Genomic DNA, 18,678 nt, shown 5'->3' on the forward strand with positions numbered 1-18,678 from the left:
AGAGAGTGAATGGAGAAAGGAAAAGAAGTGTGAGGTTTTCTTGTTCAAGAGGAAAGCAGAAAGAGGAGAAGCCGAACTTCGACCATGGCACCTCAAGATCCAAACGCCCCGAGCGGCAGCGGCTCCGGCAAGCGCAGTGAGGATTCCGTTAAAGTCCCCGCAACGGATCTCAAGAAGAAAGATGATAAGAAGGATGAGGATTTGGTAAGCAATTCCAGCGGTTAGGGTTTCGTTCACTGCCTGTTTGGTTCTCCAGAAAATTTATCAAGCTGAAGTTCCTGCACCTTATTCATGTCTATTTGTATCAAAAGCTAGAACTGTGGAATATAAAAATCGAGTTTTTTTTTTTACTGAATCAAGGTCGTGTTTTAATTTCTTTATTCTTAATTAGTTCATGAGTTGCGATGCGTTCGACTGTTGAATTGATTAACAACGATGTTTACGGTTTAGTATTCTATGAAAATTTGCTTCTTTAACTGAGCTGCATTGGATTCTCGTGCAGTCTGAGGAGGATTTGGAGTTGAAGAACCAATTAGAGTTGTACGTCGAGAGGGTTCAGGATACTGATCCTGGTGTGCAGAAAAATGCTCTGGAGAGTATGAGGTAGACCCTTTTTGTCCCCTTCAAAGTTAGTAATTGATAATCAAGCAACATGGTTTGTAGTATAATTAGCTTATAAAATACCCTTCCCTGTCTATGGCACTATGGGTAATCGGATCCTATGTCGCCTATTTTCTACCTCTCCTGTAATCACTGTCTGTGTGAACTATATTCTATACTTTATTTCAAGTTTCAATTTTTATTGAGCTGTTTTTAAGGGAATAGAAAAATGTGTAGAAATAGAATATTTATGAAATTCTAAGTGAAAGTTACTTGATATTCTCAAAAGGGAGCTGAGTATAAATGTAATATTTTCTTCTACAGTGAACCGAATTTCTTGATGCTTTATCTGCTATCTTTTAAGTTATGGCTACAGGGCCACTGAATGAAAGAAATGCGTCTTTGAGCCCTTTATATTTATGATTATTTGTTTTTATGGTAAAGAAACAAAGGTAAAGAGGGGTTGGCTTTGGGGTATTTCATTTTTCTTCCTAGTGAATCTGCAAAGAGGAATTGGTAGTCAGCAGTATATATTGCACTATAAAGATCCAAAAGGTTTTTTGGTGGGAAATTGTTTTGTCGCTCGAATACTGTTGAATCTAGACTCTCTAGAAAATGTAAATTTATGAAAATCAGAGTGGTTTTCTAACTCTGACCAACACCATTATGGCTGTGATGTGTGTATGATTATTATGTTATAAATGCAATTTACACCTGATTATAAATGCAATTTACACTTGATAGTCATCTGCAATCTTTGGTCAGTGTAGAAAGTGATTGATTTGTTATATTCATTTTTTTACTATTACATAGAAGTTACCATGCTTCATACCCGGATTGGAACCAGTAATCTTTTTTTATATAGTTTTATCTCATATGGTGTGGCCTCACACAAAATTTCATCTCATAGGCAGGAAATCCGTACCTCAACTAGCTCCATGACTTCAGTTCCAAAACCATTAAAGTATCTACGCCCGCATTACGGAACTCTAAAAGCTTACTATGAAACAATGGCAGAATCAGAGTTGAAGGTATACTCATCTATTTCTCATAGAATATGTATAGTTCATGTATTTGTACCCCGCCAACTTTAATAGTTCACTGTAGTTTAATTAACCTACCTTCTCTTACTCGCAGAAATACCTAGCAGATATATTGTCCGTTTTGGCACTTACCATGTCAGCTGAGGGAGAACGGGTATGCTAGATTATTTTAAAATTTCTGTTCAATTATTCTCCTTGTTGGTTGGTTTAGGTTATTGTATTTATACTAGTATCCTTGTTCATTATAGTTCTGGTTCACCTTCTTTGTGATTTTCAAAACTTTTGTATTCATCTTGTGTATATGCCCACCACTTACAGGAAAGCTTGAAGTACAGATTGTTGGGTTCAGAGGGTGATATTGGTTCATGGGGACACGAATATGTCAGGTCAGACTAATCTACTTTAGAACTTTCCACTTGGGAAATTTTATGGTATTATAATATCACAATTCCCAACCTATTTAGGCTTTTTTTGGGGTTTTAAAGGTCCTTAGGAGTAATGTTTGAATGTGTATTCAGAAGTGGCATATATAAAGATAAATTTGCTCACTAATGATTGACTTTCTTGTTTCTAATCAGGAACTTAGCTGGAGAAATTGCTCAGGAGTTTGCTAAGCGACAGGTTTGACATCTATTCTGTGCATATGAAATAGTAAAAATTTTATTTGGAAAGTTATGTTAGGTTGTTCGGAACATATTTTTTACATTGTTCTTAATCATTTCTTTATTGTTTACTTGGGAAATTGAGATTAGCATACGCCTGGTTAATGTAGCTAGGGTCCAGGGATATGGTCATTGTTTCTGTTGATGTATATGACATGCTGTGGTGTTGGATTGTGTTCAATACCAGTATCCCATGTGGATATTAGCTCCTTAGCCATATCTTATTTTACTTATCTATTCTTGGTATCCTTAAATTTGTTTCTGGTGATTTGTCAATAAATAAGCGAGACGAGACTTTTAATGTTTCATGTCATTGTTTATGGTCTCCTTATAAAAATTTATTCTAAATTTTACTTTGTTATACTTGTAACAGAGTGAAGAGGCCTCAATTGAAGAACTAATGGAACTAGTGCAGCAAATTGTTGCTTTTCACATGAAGGTAAGATTCGTAACATGTTTACGCCTTAAATTTTTTTTCCTTCTAACTAGAGTAGACGATCAAGTTACACAAATACTAGATAATTTAAAAATGCCTCACTGAAGTTGGGTTGGATGTAAAGCCAAATCAGGCTCCGGTTCATTTGTGTTCTAAGTAGAGTTCTACCTTGTATTATCTTTCCCATTGCAAACAAAAGCTTGGAAATGTATATAAAAACGTTCCAACAAGTACTTAAATGCAGCAATATTTAGTCATTCAGCTTGAAGCCTTCAAGTGGATTATGATACATTGTTCACAAAATTTCAAAAGCTGAACTGCTCTTGTTGATGCACTTCAAGCCATTTAATTCAATTGAATGGGTAAATTTCCATCTGGAAGATAGAAAATCCAACTTTGTAAACAGTAGACAATTTTTAATTGGGAAACTGTTTTGGTTTTGCTTCTAATTATTTGTTCTGTATTGCAGCACAATGCTGAACCTGAAGCTGTCGACCTTTTAATGGAGGTAAAATTTATTAATTAATTCTTCAATATTCTTTTGCCTGTGAAGCGTTTTTGTTCTATCCCTTTCTTCTTGGGCCTGATAGTTTGACCAATGGCCAGGTTGAAGACCTTGATCTGTTAATTGAGCATGTTGATAAAACAAATTTTAAGAGGACCTGTCTCTACCTCACCAGTTCAGCAAGGTAAGCAGATGAAGTTAAGAAATTCTATTTGCATGTGACATTCTTTTGGGGTAAAAAGTGGCATAGTTTCTCACTACTCAGAAGTCCGATTTAAGTTGATAACTGAATTTTTCTTTAAACAAGTTCATAACATCAGATGTGGAGGAAATATACGGTGTTATTCCTATATATGCACCTACTACATATGACCATACCTGCCTAAGGACTTAGTTTTTCCAAATTCTTTGATTTTGCTTCTTTGGGGATGATGTTAGAGCATCTACAAGGCTTTTCAATACCAAGTGGACCTGCTTTCCAATTTGGATTGCATTCTAGTTAGTTTAGGGTTTTAGTTATTTTCTTCTTTCTTGTCTGAAATTTATTTTGTATTTAGTTTGGCAGATCGTATTTATTAGGCTTTTTAAGTGTTCGGATCATTTTTGAAGCATTTCACAGGGGTAGGGTTGAATTGTTAGTTAAGCAAACAAGGACTAGGATGCTAGGCTTACTAACCCTAGTATAAATCTCTTTTAGGAGGCTCAGTATGCATTTTACCCAGTTTACCTCAGAAAATTAGATTTAGAGTCTATCTATGCCCTAGAACTGACCTATCGACTTTTGAAATTTGATTCTATTGCTTTCTCTATTGTTTCAACTTTCCTGTTATTAATTGCCAAAAATTCCATTTCTAGTGGTGCATTACCATAAAACATTTTAAAGGTTTCAGTTGCGGAATTTGGCTGTTAAAAAATAATATGCCATGTATTTTTTCCTTATAGTCACAGAATATTGTGCACCAGATGCTTTTATATACTTGTGAGACTCTTCATTTCATATTTTTGTATATCATATATTAAGTCGCTGCCAGGTGCCATTGTATTATTTGATCTTTTATTCTCCTTGACTCTTCTCCCCAGTTGCTGAGTTTTTTCTACTTATTTTACGTTTTGCAGATACCTTCCTGGACCAGATGATGTTCTAGTTCTGGATATTGCATACACAATATATATGAAATTTGAAGAATATCCAAATGCACTTCAGATTGCACTGTTCCTTGATAACATGCAGGTTTGTGCTATGCAATAGTTTTGATATTTCTTGAAACATGTATTTATATAGTATCGTTTGAAACATGTATTCATAAATTATAGTTGAGTATGGAACTGTTCATTTTCTTTTGTGTCAGAGAGGATTATTTCTCTGTGAAATGAGAACTTTGCAGAATTTATATGTTGCATATGTCATTACCTGTATCTGGTCTTTACATATTTCTAATGAATTGGTACTAACAATCATGTTTGTATGTATGCAGAATATAAAGAACGTCTTTACATCATGTGATGATCTGCTTCGTAAAAAGCAATTTTGCTACATCCTTGCTCGACATGTAAGTGTTGAATTTTCGTTATTTTTCATTTCCCTCTTTACATGAAGGAATGCATGCTTATGTTCCTTGTTAAACTATGTTCTAATCTATGTTCTGAAATAGAGTTATTTATATTCTCTTCTCATGATGCACTCATGGTGAGATTTTAGCTTGATTCCTTGACAGGGAGAGTGAACTGTGATGGGTTTGTTCTGGGTGGGGTAGTGTATCCTCTTGTTCCTTGTTCTTTCTCTCTCTTTGGCTTGTTATTATAAGATAAGTGGGTGCATGTAGTTAGGTGTCATTGCTTTAACGATATCAATTAGCCTTGGAAGTATTTTGTGCATTTTTCCTGAAGGGTAACATTGGACAGTAATGTCGTATGGTATATTTTTTATGCTTGTTTACTTAAATATAATAATTTTAATCGCATGTATATTTCATGCAGGGTATTAGTTTTGAGCTTGATGATGAGATGGTTGCGGAGGATGATGACAGGGAAGTATTGCAGGAGATTATCAACAATACCAAGCTAAGTGAAGGTTATCTTACTCTTGCTCGTGATATTGAGGTCATGGAGGCCAAAACTCCAGAGGATATCTACAAGGTTTGAACTTCTGATTATTTGTAATGCTTGATCTACACTGATATGCATGTCTACAATGTTTGTGGGATGTGTAGTGAGAGAAAATAAATGCAGTATAATTATATTTTGTTCATTGCAGTTGTGTAATTTATATCATCCTTCTTATCCCTTTTCTGATAATTATATTGTATTGGAATTTTCATTTAGGCACACTTACTTGATGGCCGTGCAAGTGCTGGTGCTAGTGTAGATTCAGCAAGACAGAACTTGGCTGCAACATTTGTTAACGCTTTTGTAAATGCTGGATTTGGTCAGGTAAAATTTTTTACACTTGATGTATCTGTTAAAAAGTTGACGATTTTTGGAGTTGATTGACATGCAGTCTTTGATACTTCTTTTTGGTGCAGGATAAGTTGATGACAGTCCCATCAGATGCCTCAAGTGGAGGCTCTTCAGGAAACTGGCTTTTCAAGAATAAAGACCATGGGAAGACCAGTGCTGCAGCAAGTCTGGTATGCATGACTATATTACCTTGCTCATTCTTGCTCATTTTATCATCTTAGTTTTAACTTCATTTTACAATATTCTTTGTTATTCTTCTTGACAGGGTATGATTTTATTGTGGGATGTTGACTCTGGACTCGCCCAAATTGACAAGTACTTCCACAGCAACGATACCCATGTTATTGCTGGTGCATTATTAGGGGTTGGGATTGTTAATTGCGGTATCAAGAATGATTGTGATCCTGTGCGTACCTCTATCTTTTCATCTACGGAATATAACATTTGAAATGTATCTCTGAATCTTAATTCCTTTTACAGGCGCTGGCACTTCTCAACGAGTACATTGATAGAGAGGATCCATCTATCCGAATTGGTGCTATAATGGGCCTCGGGATTGCATATGCTGGTTCTCAGAATGAGCAGGTAAAGTTTCTTGGCTTTTCCTTGATATATCTGGCAGGCCTCAGAAAATTTTCCATTTACAATGGGCCTACTCTATGTATCATTCTTGGCTCAAGAATCACATGAGAAGAGTCGGTCAAACCTTCTTTAATCACTACTGCCCTTGGATGTGCTGATGCAGGAGTTTGTTAGTTTGGTTAGAGTCTGGATTGATCTGTTGTTATACGTTAATTTCCATTTAAAGCTAACTTATCCTTCTTTTTTCAGATACGTAGTAAGCTGACTCCTATACTTAATGATGCAAAAGCCCCCCTTGACGTGGTTGCATTTACTGCAATCTCATTGGGGTTGGTATACGTTGGTTCCTGCAATGAAGAGGTTGCTCAGGCAATCATATTTGCACTAATGGATCGAAGTGACTCCGAGTTGGGGGAGCCCCTTGCTCGGTTGATTCCCCTCAGCCTTGGACTTCTGTTCCTTGGGAAACAGGTAAAATCCTGCTGAACTTTCTGGAATTCATTGTTTATTCTTTCTACTTTTTACAAAATCATGTGCTTTTCTTTCCTGCATGATTTTTGTTTCGTTTGATGTTTGTTGTGCAGTTTAAGCTTGTTTGTTAATGTCGTTGTGCCCAAAGAGGCTCATTACAATGTTGAACTCAATAGTTCACAATTCTAATGGTTTTTGGAATTTACTTTCTCACAGGAAAGTGTGGAGGCCACTGCCGAAGTTTCAAAGACATTTAATGAAAAAATAAGAAAGCATTGTGATATGACTTTGCTTTCTTGTGCTTATGCAGGAACAGGCAATGTTCTTAAGGTAATATTTTAGGGAACTATTATTTGCACTCCAAAAACCTAATTGTGCACTCCTTATAAGAGTATTTTTCTTATTAAATAAAGAAAGTTTGGAGTGCACAGTTAGAATTTTGGAGTGTCAATAACACCTCCTATATTTTAACGCTACTAAAATATCATCTGAATTCTGCCACGTTTATGAAGTTGGGAACTCTTTTCTGATTAAGGTGGAAACTCTTTTCTCATGCAGGTCCAAAACCTTCTTGGTCATTGTTCACAACATCTTGAGAAGAATGAAACTCACCAGGGACCCGCAGTTCTTGGAATTGCTATGATATCAATGGCTGAAGAATTGGGAGTTGAAATGGCGATTCGTTCATTAGAGCATCTTTTACAGTACGGAGAACAAAATATCCGTCGGGCAGTTCCGTTGGCACTTGGTCTCCTTTGCATATCAAATCCAAAGGTATTAATCTGGTTACGTCCATTTTGACAGTTAAAAACCCTTTAAAAGTAAAACTTTTACTTCCAATGATAGCTCAGCTGCCCTTGAAATCTAGACCATTCATGTATCGAGAGTTGGAATAGACATGGAACAGTGATTTTTGAAATACTTATCTTGACTAGTGATTTTATGCTGGGAAGTTAAGCTACTTGGGTTATATTTGCCTTTCTTACTGTTCTATTTGGGTGTTTCTGCCAGGTCAACGTTATGGACACATTAAGCAGGCTTAGCCACGATACAGATTCAGAAGTAGCAATGGTAACATATTACAGCATTCAATATCTCCATTGTTGGCATATTTTTCATAGTAAGTGTGTCTAATATTCCATTTGGATTCTTCAGGCTGCAGTGATTTCCTTAGGTTTGCTAGGTGCGGGAACCAACAACGCTAGAATAGCTGGCATGCTTCGCAATCTTTCAAGTTATTACTACAAAGATGCCAGCCTTCTTTTCTGCGTAATACATCTTGAGTCCTATCTTTATGTTCATTCATTTTCCTTTTGAGTTTTCCAGCCTGCAGTTAATATATATCTTCGGCTACCGTCTGCAGGTGCGAATTGCTCAAGGTCTTGTTCATTTAGGAAAGGGTTTGTTAACTCTGAATCCATACCATTCTGATCGCTTCTTGCTATCACCGTGAGTAACGCAAATACACCCTTGTCATTACTACTGACAGAATGGCTCTCGGTGGCTTAGTCTAACATGTATAAATTATCTTTCTACTTACAGAACGGCACTTGCTGGAATCGTTACCGTGCTGCATGCATGTCTTGATATGAAAGCCATCATTCTGGCTAAATATCATTACATTCTCTACTTTATTACTTTGGCAATGCAGGTTGGTGTTTGAACACTTTCTTCTTTATACGTTGCTTTCCCCGGTAATTAGATTTGGTCTTTCTCACTATTGGTAATTGTTTTTCTTGTGCTAGCCGAGAATGTTGTTGACTGTGGACGAGAATCTCAAACCACTGTCAGTCCCTGTTCGAGTGGGACAGGCTGTTGATGTGGTTGGCCAGGCTGGTCGTCCCAAAACAATCACGGGTTTCCAGACCCACTCAACACCGGTTCTTCTTGCTGCGGGTGATAGAGCGGAGCTGGCTACCGAAAAGTATGAATTTTTCCCTGTAGAGCTTGTGTTTCACTGACTTGCTGTTTTACCGCTATGACACGCTAACAATTATTCATTTCTTACAGGTATATCCCCCTGTCTCCCATCTTGGAAGGGTTCGTTATCCTGAAAGAGAATCCAGACTACAGAGAAGATAACTAGTTAATCCGGTTCGCCCAACAAATGTCTGGAGAGTTTGTAATCTTATAATGAATGCCGTATTTTTCTTGGAAGCATGTTTTTAGCAACTGCATTCAGTGACTGTTGATTGTGTAACATGACTCTGTATTACTCTAGTTTTAATTACTCGTATACCCTTCGCTGTATCTGGTGAACTCTTCAAATTTGTGAAATCTCCCTTTCGAAACGATTGATAATCGTGAAGAATTTCACTTTGTTTGCTTAGTTTTGGACAAAACATGTTAGTGTGAGGTTGAGCTCAACCGAAGAAAGTTTCGGAACCCAAACACAAACTACGTTTACTCATTTCAGGTTTGGTTTGGGTCATTTTTTGGCAACCTAATGAAACCATCCAAGTTGTACATAAATGAGTTAGAGTTGGGTTGACCTTCCAGAGCGGTTACAAGTGACAGATTGTAAATTTTGTTGGAGTTAATCTATGTAGGTTCGAATCCTGATTCTCCCACTTGTTTGTTAAGAAAAATAGCTCAAGTCAATGTTCGATTACCAGGCTCCACGGGCCACGGCATTGAAGTCCCAATCAGCGGGTGACTGGGTCATGCGTGGATGCAAAGCTAGACTTTTAAGTTAGAAGTCCAAGATTTCATATAAGGAAAACACGGACGTGGTGGATGAACATCCAGCTTGCACTCTTAATAAGAGGAGGCCATAGCCTCATTTCTCAATGGAAAAACCAGATTAAGATTTGAGCATTAGTTTTGTACAAGTTAATTTCTCTCTTAGCGAAAGTGATTGATTGATGTCCTTGAACATAGAAAGAACATTGTTGAACATTGTCGAACGTAGATAAAGGTTCAGGGCCAAAATGGTAGAGGAAGATCAAGGACTTTGGAAGACTCTAAGGAAAATTTGAGTACTTGAATCTAATAGAAGACGCGACACAAAACCAAGTGCATTAACATTTTAAGATTCATATAGCCAACCCCACTTAGTAAGAAAAAACTTTGTTGTTGTTCTTGTGTTCACTCTCCGACACAGTCCACATCCCAGGATGGATACCCATTCGACAACATCCTTCACGTGTTCGCTGGCAACCAAAACCCGCTGATCTACGATTGACTACCTTCTCTGGTAAAACTTTCCTCAGAATAACAGCAACAGCAGCCAAAGTAACAGGTACATGGAATAATAATCATTTGAGGCTAGATATCGAAACATGCTGTAGCTGTTCGGAATGACCAGTGAAATGTTCAAGTAGAATGCTCATTCTCAATCTCCTTATCTCGAGCGCAAGCGAATCCATGCAAATACTAACATATATGTAGTTGATTACTCTCCTGTGCAGGACTAAATGCAAAAACTAGGCCTTCAAGAAATGAAATCTACAAAAGATGATCATGTCTTCACGTTGTCTGGGGCAGAATTAAGTCAACATTCCGATTTGGACACCGTTGAATTCTATCTGCCGTAAAGTGTCAGTCCACTGATCAATCCCCCGGCTGTGGAATCTGATTAAGCTTGCCGCTTCTGCTCATCTTCATCGTCATCAGAGTCACCACTCTCACGAAATCGTGGATTTTTCTCCTGTTGCAGCAAATAACAAATATATAAATTAAAACGCCAGTCTTTCCTTCTTTATACTTTTTGGTTTCAATAGTGAATGTACAATTGCCCCCGCGTTGCCATTTCAATGAAAGAGAGGAAACAGGAACATCAATGAACATGTGAACTGGAACTCTTTCGGTCATAGAGACGATATTTCATTGCATGGCAAACAGGTTGGCAATTGCAAATACCATATAAATTAAATTAAGAGGATTCAAAACGAATTGGGACATAAGTCGTTAGAAATTACTGGTCTAGATTCGAGATCAGAGCTCTTCTGCGATTCATAATCCGAGTTTCTCTTTGAGTTGTCATATGATTGGCGGTCATCATCTCGGTACCGCTTCCGAGGATAATCTGCTTTGGCAAATAAGTATCAAATTAAATCAGTTGTTCAAAAAAGTTGTCAACAAAAACGGCAGAAACGACTAGTACAAATCTAGTACACCAATCATAGAAATACTTTTAATAATTGATACCTCTGCGTAGGACGATGAGTACCCCCGTGATTCGGGCCTCCACCATGTCTACCATCTGAACGATTTAAAACTCAAAAGCGTTAAAAGAGGAACTCTATCATGTTTATCAATACACTAACTAAACTCTACTTTGCACCACGATAGCCAACAGTTATGTATCTCAACAGGCTCACCACTAAAAGTCTGTTGTCCCTTCAGATAATTGCATTCAATCCTGATGCAGTGCATGAATCTACAGGTTCTATTTGCAGTCGTGACACACAGATCAGTAGTTCTTCCACCCCACCCCACCCAAATTCCACCTCACTTATGTTTTGCAATATGAATCCAATGTCTATATTTTCCAGCACTAAGTTTTTCTTCGAACCATACTTTTTGCTGGCTATTCAAAATTTCCAAATACGAGACACCAAAATGCTAGAGAAATGAGACGTATTTCAATAATTAACTGACTTTTCGATCATGTGTGCACTAGTGAATAGGTAATAATTGAGTGAAATTTGGTATCATTAAAGTGGCAATTCCCAGACTATTCTAATCAGTAGCGGTTGGAGACAACCTGGGTGCGTTGCCTATTCCTATAGCTCACAACACAATGAAAAGTTGTTTGACCAACCAAGACATTTCAGCTTATAAAGCTAAGAAATTTCCCATTAGGTTAGGTCCACTCTCCATCTGGAGGATGCTTGGCTGCACCATTTCAGGTTAGGTTCTTTGCTAAGGATGCAGTTATCAGTACACAGTGCACCTGCAATCAACCTACTCTAAAACCCTAATGTAACTATATAAGCAAAGACAACCGCTCCAGAAAAAGACCCAAATCTCTTGAACTATACATAAAGTTTAAAGCTAGAAATAGATCAAACAGTTAAAGTAACTTACACTGAGGTGGCATGGCTTGAGGGAAAGAGCCCAATGATCCAGTTCCATAATCAACAAGTGTTCTTTGAGCTTCCAACTCTTGTTGAACTAACTTACCATATCCACCTCTACGTATAACATATTAAGGAAACAAAAGATAAATGTTTTTTTCATCTCGTATTCAATAATGCAGATTAAATATCCATCACCTGCTTTAATTTTTGAAAATGCTGTACTTTTTAAATAGAAAATTCTTCACAACCAGAAAGTGAACAGAAACACCACAAGTCAAATGCAAAATGGGTGCTCATAGCAACTCAAATACATATGAACCAGAATGATTTCGAATTTAAAAGCATAAATTAATTCTAAGCACATCATAAGAAAAGAAAAAGAGAAGTGGTTTACTCTGACTGAATGTCAGATAAAATTTAAGCCGCAAAGACCTACACAATTTATATCTTCTTTGTGCAACTCTAACAAAGTGGGATCAATAGATTAAACGGTTACTTGGGTGTCAAATAACAAAATGTAGATAAGCTTTTCAAAAAAATAAAAATAAGAAAATAGCTACTAGAGAATACACAAGGATAAAAAAAAAACATATAGTAGAGGGAAAAAAGGTATAAACTTAATGTCTATCCGCAAAAGAATAGCGAAACCAAACAGTAATTACAGTAGATATTGCTGACCTAGAACAGGAGATGGGTTGACCGAGTTAAAAAGTTCTAATTTGGAAAAGTTAAGACGACATGAGTCCGTAAATTTACGGAAGCACAGTAGTGCCATAAAGTACCCACTGATGAACTAATATCCATCACATTCATAATCTAAAATTAAGTAGGTACAGGTTCACAGGAAAGCACAACCTACAAGAATTTATCCACCCAGTAAATAGTCTCGAAGTAGAATATACAGCCCTGCACAGTTTTAAGCATATACAATGTGCTCCCACTCCTACCAATTCTCAAGTTTGTGAAACAGAAACCATGATAGAAAAAGAACTTGAATAGAAATTGAATGCAAAGGGAACTGCGTACATAAGTTTAGCATGGACAATCGACCAAGATTTGCAAGAAAAATAAAAGCTTGGCACCCCAGAGGAACAAGCAACACTATAATTTATATAGCATACTAAAGAAAGCTTTTCCAGACATTCCAAACTAATCAAAAGGATATCAGGATCATAATCAGTACGATACTCATCGCGCACCTGCAAAACAGAGAAGATAAAATCAAAACAATCAGAATGGTACATTTTTCCCATGACAAGAAAGCAGAGTAATCAACCTGTCCACCACTTCGCCCACGACCCCATTGCCTTCCCTCTTGAAATCCCCAATCAAAATCCACACGAATAGGGCGATCATCAAGAATAGTCCCGCTAATATACTTTACAGCATCCTCAGTATCCTCTCGAGAATAGTATCTGTTAATAAATGCATATAGATTAAGCATCTAACTCTCAGAAAGGGGGAAAAAGTGCCTTTTACTAATTCTCAACATACAGGACCAAGTTACATGGTACACATATCTTGACAAAGGCCGCTAAGAAATGATAAACTTCTGAAGCATAATAGAATCAATTTAAAGCATAACATATGAAGAGCTTCTCAGTTCTCATGATAAAACAAAAGATCCAATTTGGGGCAGGTACAATGTGCACTTCGACAAAATATAATGTTTGACACTTGCTAGCCATAGTTTTAGCAACAACAAGAATGGGGGCGGGAGTAGCTGCCTCTCGTCACCGCAACCTAAGGTAAATGACGCCAATCAGTTAATTCAAAATTGACTCTTAATAACCCCTAAACTTTTTCCTTGCAAGACATATATGTTAGTATTTGCATAACAGAATCAATTTAAAGCATAACATATGAAGAGCTTCTCAGTTCTCATGATAAAACAAAAGATCCAATTTGGGGCAGGTACAATGTGCACTTCGACAAAATATAATGCTTGACACCTGCTAGCCATAGTTTAAGCAACAACAAGAATGGGGGCCGGAGTACTGCCTCTCTTCACCGCAACCTCAGGTAAATGACTCCAATCAGTTAATTCAAAATTGACTCTTAATAACCCCTAAACTTTTTCCTTGCAAGGCATTAACAATATGAAGAAGAAGAAAAAGAGGACTGAAGCCTTACAGGACAAAACAAAAACCACAAGGGGTTTTGGTATTCTTATCCAAGCCCATAATTATCTTCTTAATTTCTCCGGCGCGAGAGAAGAGCTCGTAAACTTGCTCTTCTGTCGTGTAGAAGGACATATTCCCAATGTAAACAGTTGTTGATGCCAAGAGTGCTTGTTCAAACTCCTCTTGTGACCCCGGAAACCTTCTATCCCGGTACTGCGACAGCTTTGATTGGTCCTAACGAAAAAACAAAAAGAAGCCAAATGGCGAAAAAGGAGGTAAAGAAACGAGCGAAACAGCGGGTTCATAACATCCATGTCCAACCAGAAAGGATAAGCTGGTGTCTTCATCAGTTTTTTACATGATCAAAGCGCCAAATTTTAAGGAGCAATGCTGCAATTTATTTACCTTAAATAACGAAGCCATCGCGGGCTGCAACCGAGGGCAAATCAGGGAAGTAAATTTGAAGAACAATTGCAGAGTTATATCAAATCTGTAAAATAAAAATAAATAAAAAAAACTAATAAATTAGAAATAATCATAATATTTTAGGTCGGAGCAGACACAGAGACGGACAAAGTAGTCAAAACTAAAATTGCAGGTGGAAAGAAAGGAGAACATGAATTACAAAGCTCAGTCCAATACAATGCAGACTCAGAAATTCAGAATTACAAAGCTCACTTTTAAGAACAATCCCAATTCCCAGGTGGAGAGAAAGAGAGAGGAGAGAGAGAGTACCCAGGAAGGGGAAGGGGGAGCTTTGGCCTCGCTAGCTCGGGAGAGTGGAGGAGTGTAGACGGAGAAGGACTGGAGGTGGAGGAGGAGGAGGAGGACGACGACGACGACGACGACAACGAGGGGTGGCCCGGTTGGGTTTAACTTTACTTCCTTCTTTCAACTTTTGATTTAGAGCGTCGAGTGGATTCCCAAGTTCCGGACCGGGTCTGGGTCGGCAGCTTTTTCTTTGGTTCTTTAATTCTTATTTTATTTAATAAATGATATTATTTCTACTGAAAGGGAATGAGTTTAGCATCAAAATAGGTTAGTAATAATATGATTATGTTGACTTTAAAACTACCAAGTTTACGTGGTGCGCATGCCGAGTAACTAATAAGCTAACTACGTCCTTCGATTATGTGCGGGACGTGCCAACTTGTCGGTCGAGCTAACGTAGTAACATGTAACACCTTACCAAAAAGGCTGATGAGATGACTACAACCAATAGGGACTCGAAAATCCTTGTCAATCAAGACTTGGATAAATAACCAATCGGTCTCGAATGTGCTATTTATCCAAACTGAAGATGTCGCCGGTTGCTTTCACAGTGTTGTTTATCCAAACTGAAGATGTGTTGGCGGAAAAAGAAAATAAAAATCTTAAGGTGTTTAAGAGGTTTGGCAGTTTGTGTGTTGAATTGAAGGGATTTATAATGCCAGTACGCTTCATTGCCTATTGCTTACTGTGAGTATCCCGCGTGCAGAAGTAATATTCCTAAGAATAATCCCTCTTGTGTAAGCACTCCCACTTTTTTGGGATGTGATAATGCATGAAATCCCATCGATTTGGATAAATATGATAATGCAACTCCAATGGATATAATGCATGCAATTGCATTAAAACCAATCAACGCCTATTATTTGGAGGCAATTCAAACTAAAGGTCCAATCCAAGTGCCATGCATAATAATAGTGAATTATCATGTTGTGACCTAATCCAAACAGATTTGATGCTATCCTGATGCCAGTCGTTACCATGCACGACTCTTCACTTGCAGTTTCTCCTAATGTGGTATATCCCAAGTAGACCCGCATAAAGAGATTAAAGAGAGAAGTCCTCCTTCATTTCAACTCTTCCTCCACGCTTGCATTAATCTTTCTGCCAATTAATATCCATTTGCCAAGCCAAAAAACATGCATTAGGATAGAATCTCCATATTGCACAATTCTCTTGTAAATGGCATGTTTGGAATTATCCCCTTGCGATTAAAAACTTCAAAAGCTATCCAGACCAGGTGCATGTAATTTGATATCAAACTTCGAAAATAAATCCCCACAACCAGTCAAGCCTTATCTTCGATCTTCTAATCCGATAGCATTTCAATCTTTTGGAATCCTTAATTATCTCTGCACTTTATAAATAATTTTCAATAATTCCTCAAATAGCATCATGATTATTAAAATCATAATAATATCTAGACAAATTATTAATCAATCATCTCAATCTTCTTTCAATCCAACGGCTCAAAATTTTACTTGACACACCCCGATCGAGATCAGGGCATGCTGCCCGTCACGTGAAAGTGATGTAGCCATGTGCACAGTGCGGAAGCTAATAAAATAATAATAAAAATAATACGAATAAATAAAATCTAGCTTATAACACAAGGTAATAACATACATGTGCAAGCAAAGTGTGAAAACAAAGTTCAGAGCATGAAGACCTAATGCAGTCCGGGAGAAAATGACACTACAAAAGCACACCCGAAGGTGGTCTTACACTGGTGATAGTCTGTCAGATATGCCGGGGAAATCCTCGGGGAAGCCACCAAACGTGCTAGTCAATTAGAACCTGGAGGGGCGCAAAACAAAAGTGTGAGTGGGCAAAAACAAAGCTTTTCAAAAAAACCATTTCAAAACAAGTTCTAACCTCTCGCCGTAAAACCCGTATACTTCCCAGAAAAAAATATAATATACATATATATAAGTCATGCTCAGAAATATGCCATGCCAAATGCCTCGAAGTAAAATGCAAGTGCTCATGAAATGCCAAATTCAATGCCCTGAAATCTGTCAGCCGGAGTCACCTAACGTGACCTGTACGGCTGAATCTAGAGCTCAAATCTCCATCTCACTAACTATACCTGCACACGAGTCGGAACCACCTAAAATGGTCTGTACGACAGGCCTGGGTGTAATATAAGTACGCTCAAGTGCTACAATCACGTGAAGGCTGGGCGAATAATCGTGGGTCACCTACGAGTCGAAACCACCTAAAGCGGTATGTACGATAGGACTGTGCACCTAACTTGGATCCAAGATGAGCGTGTGGTGCGAGAGGTGAACATCACGTGAAGGACTGTGCCCAACTCTAGGTGGGAGCACTAACACCGAGGGTGCAGGTTATGAGCTCTCTATGTATCTAGAATCACTACTGAACGTAAATATAAATCATACTCACTTGGCACTTTCCTGTGCGTCCGCAGCGCCAAACATATATATATATATATATATATATATATATATATACAACTAATAATGCGTAAATGATGGCAAACAATAATCATGGCATATAAACGAATAAACGTTTCAAATCAATTTCTGGGAAAACATGAGTATATAGGTATATACGGAAAACCAAAAGCCCACTCACTGGTATGTAGAAGGGTCGTAACCCCCTTATCTTGAGTGACCACGCTCGTCCTCGGGATAAGTATCACCTATATGCGAAACAACTATAAAAACATTAATTTTAAAACACATAACCAACCTTATGAAATAAGTTCTCATACAATGCTCAAATGGGGTGTATGAATACACCAACGTGATCTACTCAACCTCAGGAACATCCCCATATTTTTAGAAAAAATTTTCACCGTCGCACGCGTCCCCACGCGCCGGCCACGCGCAGGCACGTGCCTGGCACGCTGACGGCGTCAGTTAACGCCGTCAAGAATATTCCGTTAACTTTAACGGATTCTGTTAACGCCGTTAGGAATATTCCGTCCAAACTGACGGAATATTCCGTCGTCTTCTCCGGCGAGGCTCTAGCGCCGGAAAATCGGGAAATTTTCAAATCGTAATATCTTCTTCGTTTTTCAACCAAATTTCACAAAATTGGTACCAAATTGAAGCTTACAACGAGAGGAACAAGTTCATACCACTTTCAAGTGCTAAAATCCATGAAATCTCGCCGGGAAAACACCACCAACTCCGGCCAACCTCGAAACTCGCGATCCCGACGTCCAAAACCTTCAAACGAACCACCCCGAGCCTCCTAAGGACCTCATCAAGCTTCCTACAAGCTTGAAATTCCCAAAAACATAAGAATTTACGTGTGCATGAACAGTGACAAAAATCGGGTATCCCGAGTTCGACGTGAAAACGAAGGTATCCTTACCTGAAATAGGTATGGTTGAACTTCTACGGACCTCACGAGCATGGATATGTGCTTTGTTTCTTCGATCTGTGAAGATTTGGGTGGTTTCTAAGTATGTCCGTACAAATGGAGGGGGAAATGGGAGAGAGAGGGCTCGGGACAGGGGGGTGCAGGGCAGGGAATGGTGAGGGTGTGTGTGTGGAAATGTGTGTGGTCCACAACCAGCCACACCAAGCTCAAAACAACCACACAACGTAAAAATCACACTAGGGGCAAAATCATCATTTCACACGTACGTTTTTAAAAATTCCGGAACGGGCCGTCAACATTCTACAAACTTGATTGATTGGGGTGATAGTGTAAAATCGGGTCCAAACAGATTCAAATTTGCATTTTTTTGTCTCTTTTAAGCTTTTTTTTCTTTTTTTTTAGCATCAAATTGAATAATCAAACAAAAACAACACTTATAATTAAACAAAAACGTGTAAGAGACTAAAATAAATATGTGTCTATTATTTCACTAATTATATTTTGATTTTTGCACTTTTTAAATTTCCGACACTACGTTAAAACACTAGAAATTATAATTTTTGTATTTCTAAATTATTACCATAGTAAGATTTAAAGATTTTTAAACCACAAAACTTGGTGAGATCGTTTAGAAATTTCGTATATGTTTTAGG

At 37.9% G+C, this 18,678-nt stretch overlaps 2 protein-coding genes across 4 annotated transcripts; one reads left to right on the forward strand and one right to left on the reverse strand.

The window, feature by feature from the left end:
• LOC103945447 (26S proteasome non-ATPase regulatory subunit 2 homolog A) lies at positions 1-9,006 on the forward strand. The gene is made up of 25 exons (XM_009356018.3): positions 1-204; positions 503-603; positions 1,511-1,631; positions 1,738-1,797; positions 1,962-2,029; positions 2,222-2,264; positions 2,679-2,744; positions 3,211-3,249; positions 3,348-3,430; positions 4,363-4,477; positions 4,722-4,796; positions 5,224-5,382; positions 5,569-5,676; positions 5,769-5,873; positions 5,969-6,109; positions 6,184-6,288; positions 6,535-6,756; positions 6,973-7,086; positions 7,315-7,530; positions 7,768-7,827; positions 7,912-8,025; positions 8,120-8,205; positions 8,299-8,407; positions 8,502-8,680; positions 8,767-9,006. Exons 1-25 carry the CDS (start codon positions 85-87, stop codon positions 8,840-8,842), a joined length of 2,685 nt encoding a protein of 894 aa, XP_009354293.1. The 5' UTR covers positions 1-84; the 3' UTR covers positions 8,843-9,006.
• Positions 9,007-10,002: 996 nt separating this feature from the next.
• Positions 10,003-14,746, reverse strand: LOC103945448 (nuclear cap-binding protein subunit 2). 3 transcript variants are annotated; one of them, XR_007258312.1, is made up of 9 exons: positions 14,639-14,746; positions 14,309-14,393; positions 13,914-14,137; positions 13,057-13,195; positions 12,946-12,979; positions 11,788-11,898; positions 10,906-10,960; positions 10,677-10,783; positions 10,003-10,405 (listed from the first exon to the last, which is right to left on the reverse strand). XR_007258312.1 is itself a non-coding variant. In XM_048583973.1 (9 exons), the coding sequence occupies exons 2-9, from the start codon at positions 14,324-14,326 to the stop codon at positions 10,334-10,336; spliced, it is 759 nt and encodes a 252-aa protein (XP_048439930.1). In that variant the 5' UTR covers positions 14,327-14,393; positions 14,639-14,746; the 3' UTR covers positions 10,003-10,333. The 3 variants fall into 3 exon arrangements, 2 of the variants coding, with proteins under 2 accessions (XP_048439930.1, XP_048439929.1); XM_048583973.1 differs by having other exon boundaries at positions 10,677-10,785; positions 10,909-10,960; XM_048583972.1 differs by lacking the exon at positions 10,003-10,405 and having other exon boundaries at positions 10,676-10,783.
• Positions 14,747-18,678: the final 3,932 nt, after the last annotated feature.

Source organism: the organism of the source record quoted next, unplaced genomic scaffold (genome assembly GCF_019419815.1).
Source record: "Pyrus x bretschneideri cultivar Hongxiangsu unplaced genomic scaffold, Pyrus_bretschneideri_v1 Contig20, whole genome shotgun sequence".
Taxonomy (NCBI): domain Eukaryota; kingdom Viridiplantae; phylum Streptophyta; class Magnoliopsida; order Rosales; family Rosaceae; genus Pyrus; species Pyrus x bretschneideri.

Bases quoted from the DNA above. Each gene is read 5' to 3' on its own strand.
- LOC103945447 (XM_009356018.3), top strand. From the start codon at position 85: ATGGCACCTCAAGATCCAAACGCCCCGAGCGGCAGCGGCTCCGGCAAG. The intron at 604-1,510 runs GTAGACCCTTTT...TTCATCTCATAG, and splicing joins AATGCTCTGGAGAGTATGAG to GCAGGAAATCCGTACCTCAA. The intron at 2,030-2,221 runs GTCAGACTAATC...GTTTCTAATCAG, and splicing joins TGGGGACACGAATATGTCAG to GAACTTAGCTGGAGAAATTG.
- LOC103945448 (XM_048583973.1), bottom strand. The intron at 13,196-13,913 runs GTAAGGCTTCAG...ATTTATTAACAG, and splicing joins TGTGGTTTTTGTTTTGTCCT to ATACTATTCTCGAGAGGATA. The intron at 10,406-10,676 runs GTAATTTCTAAC...TTGCTGCAACAG, and splicing joins CTGATCTCGAATCTAGACCA to GAGAAAAATCCACGATTTCG.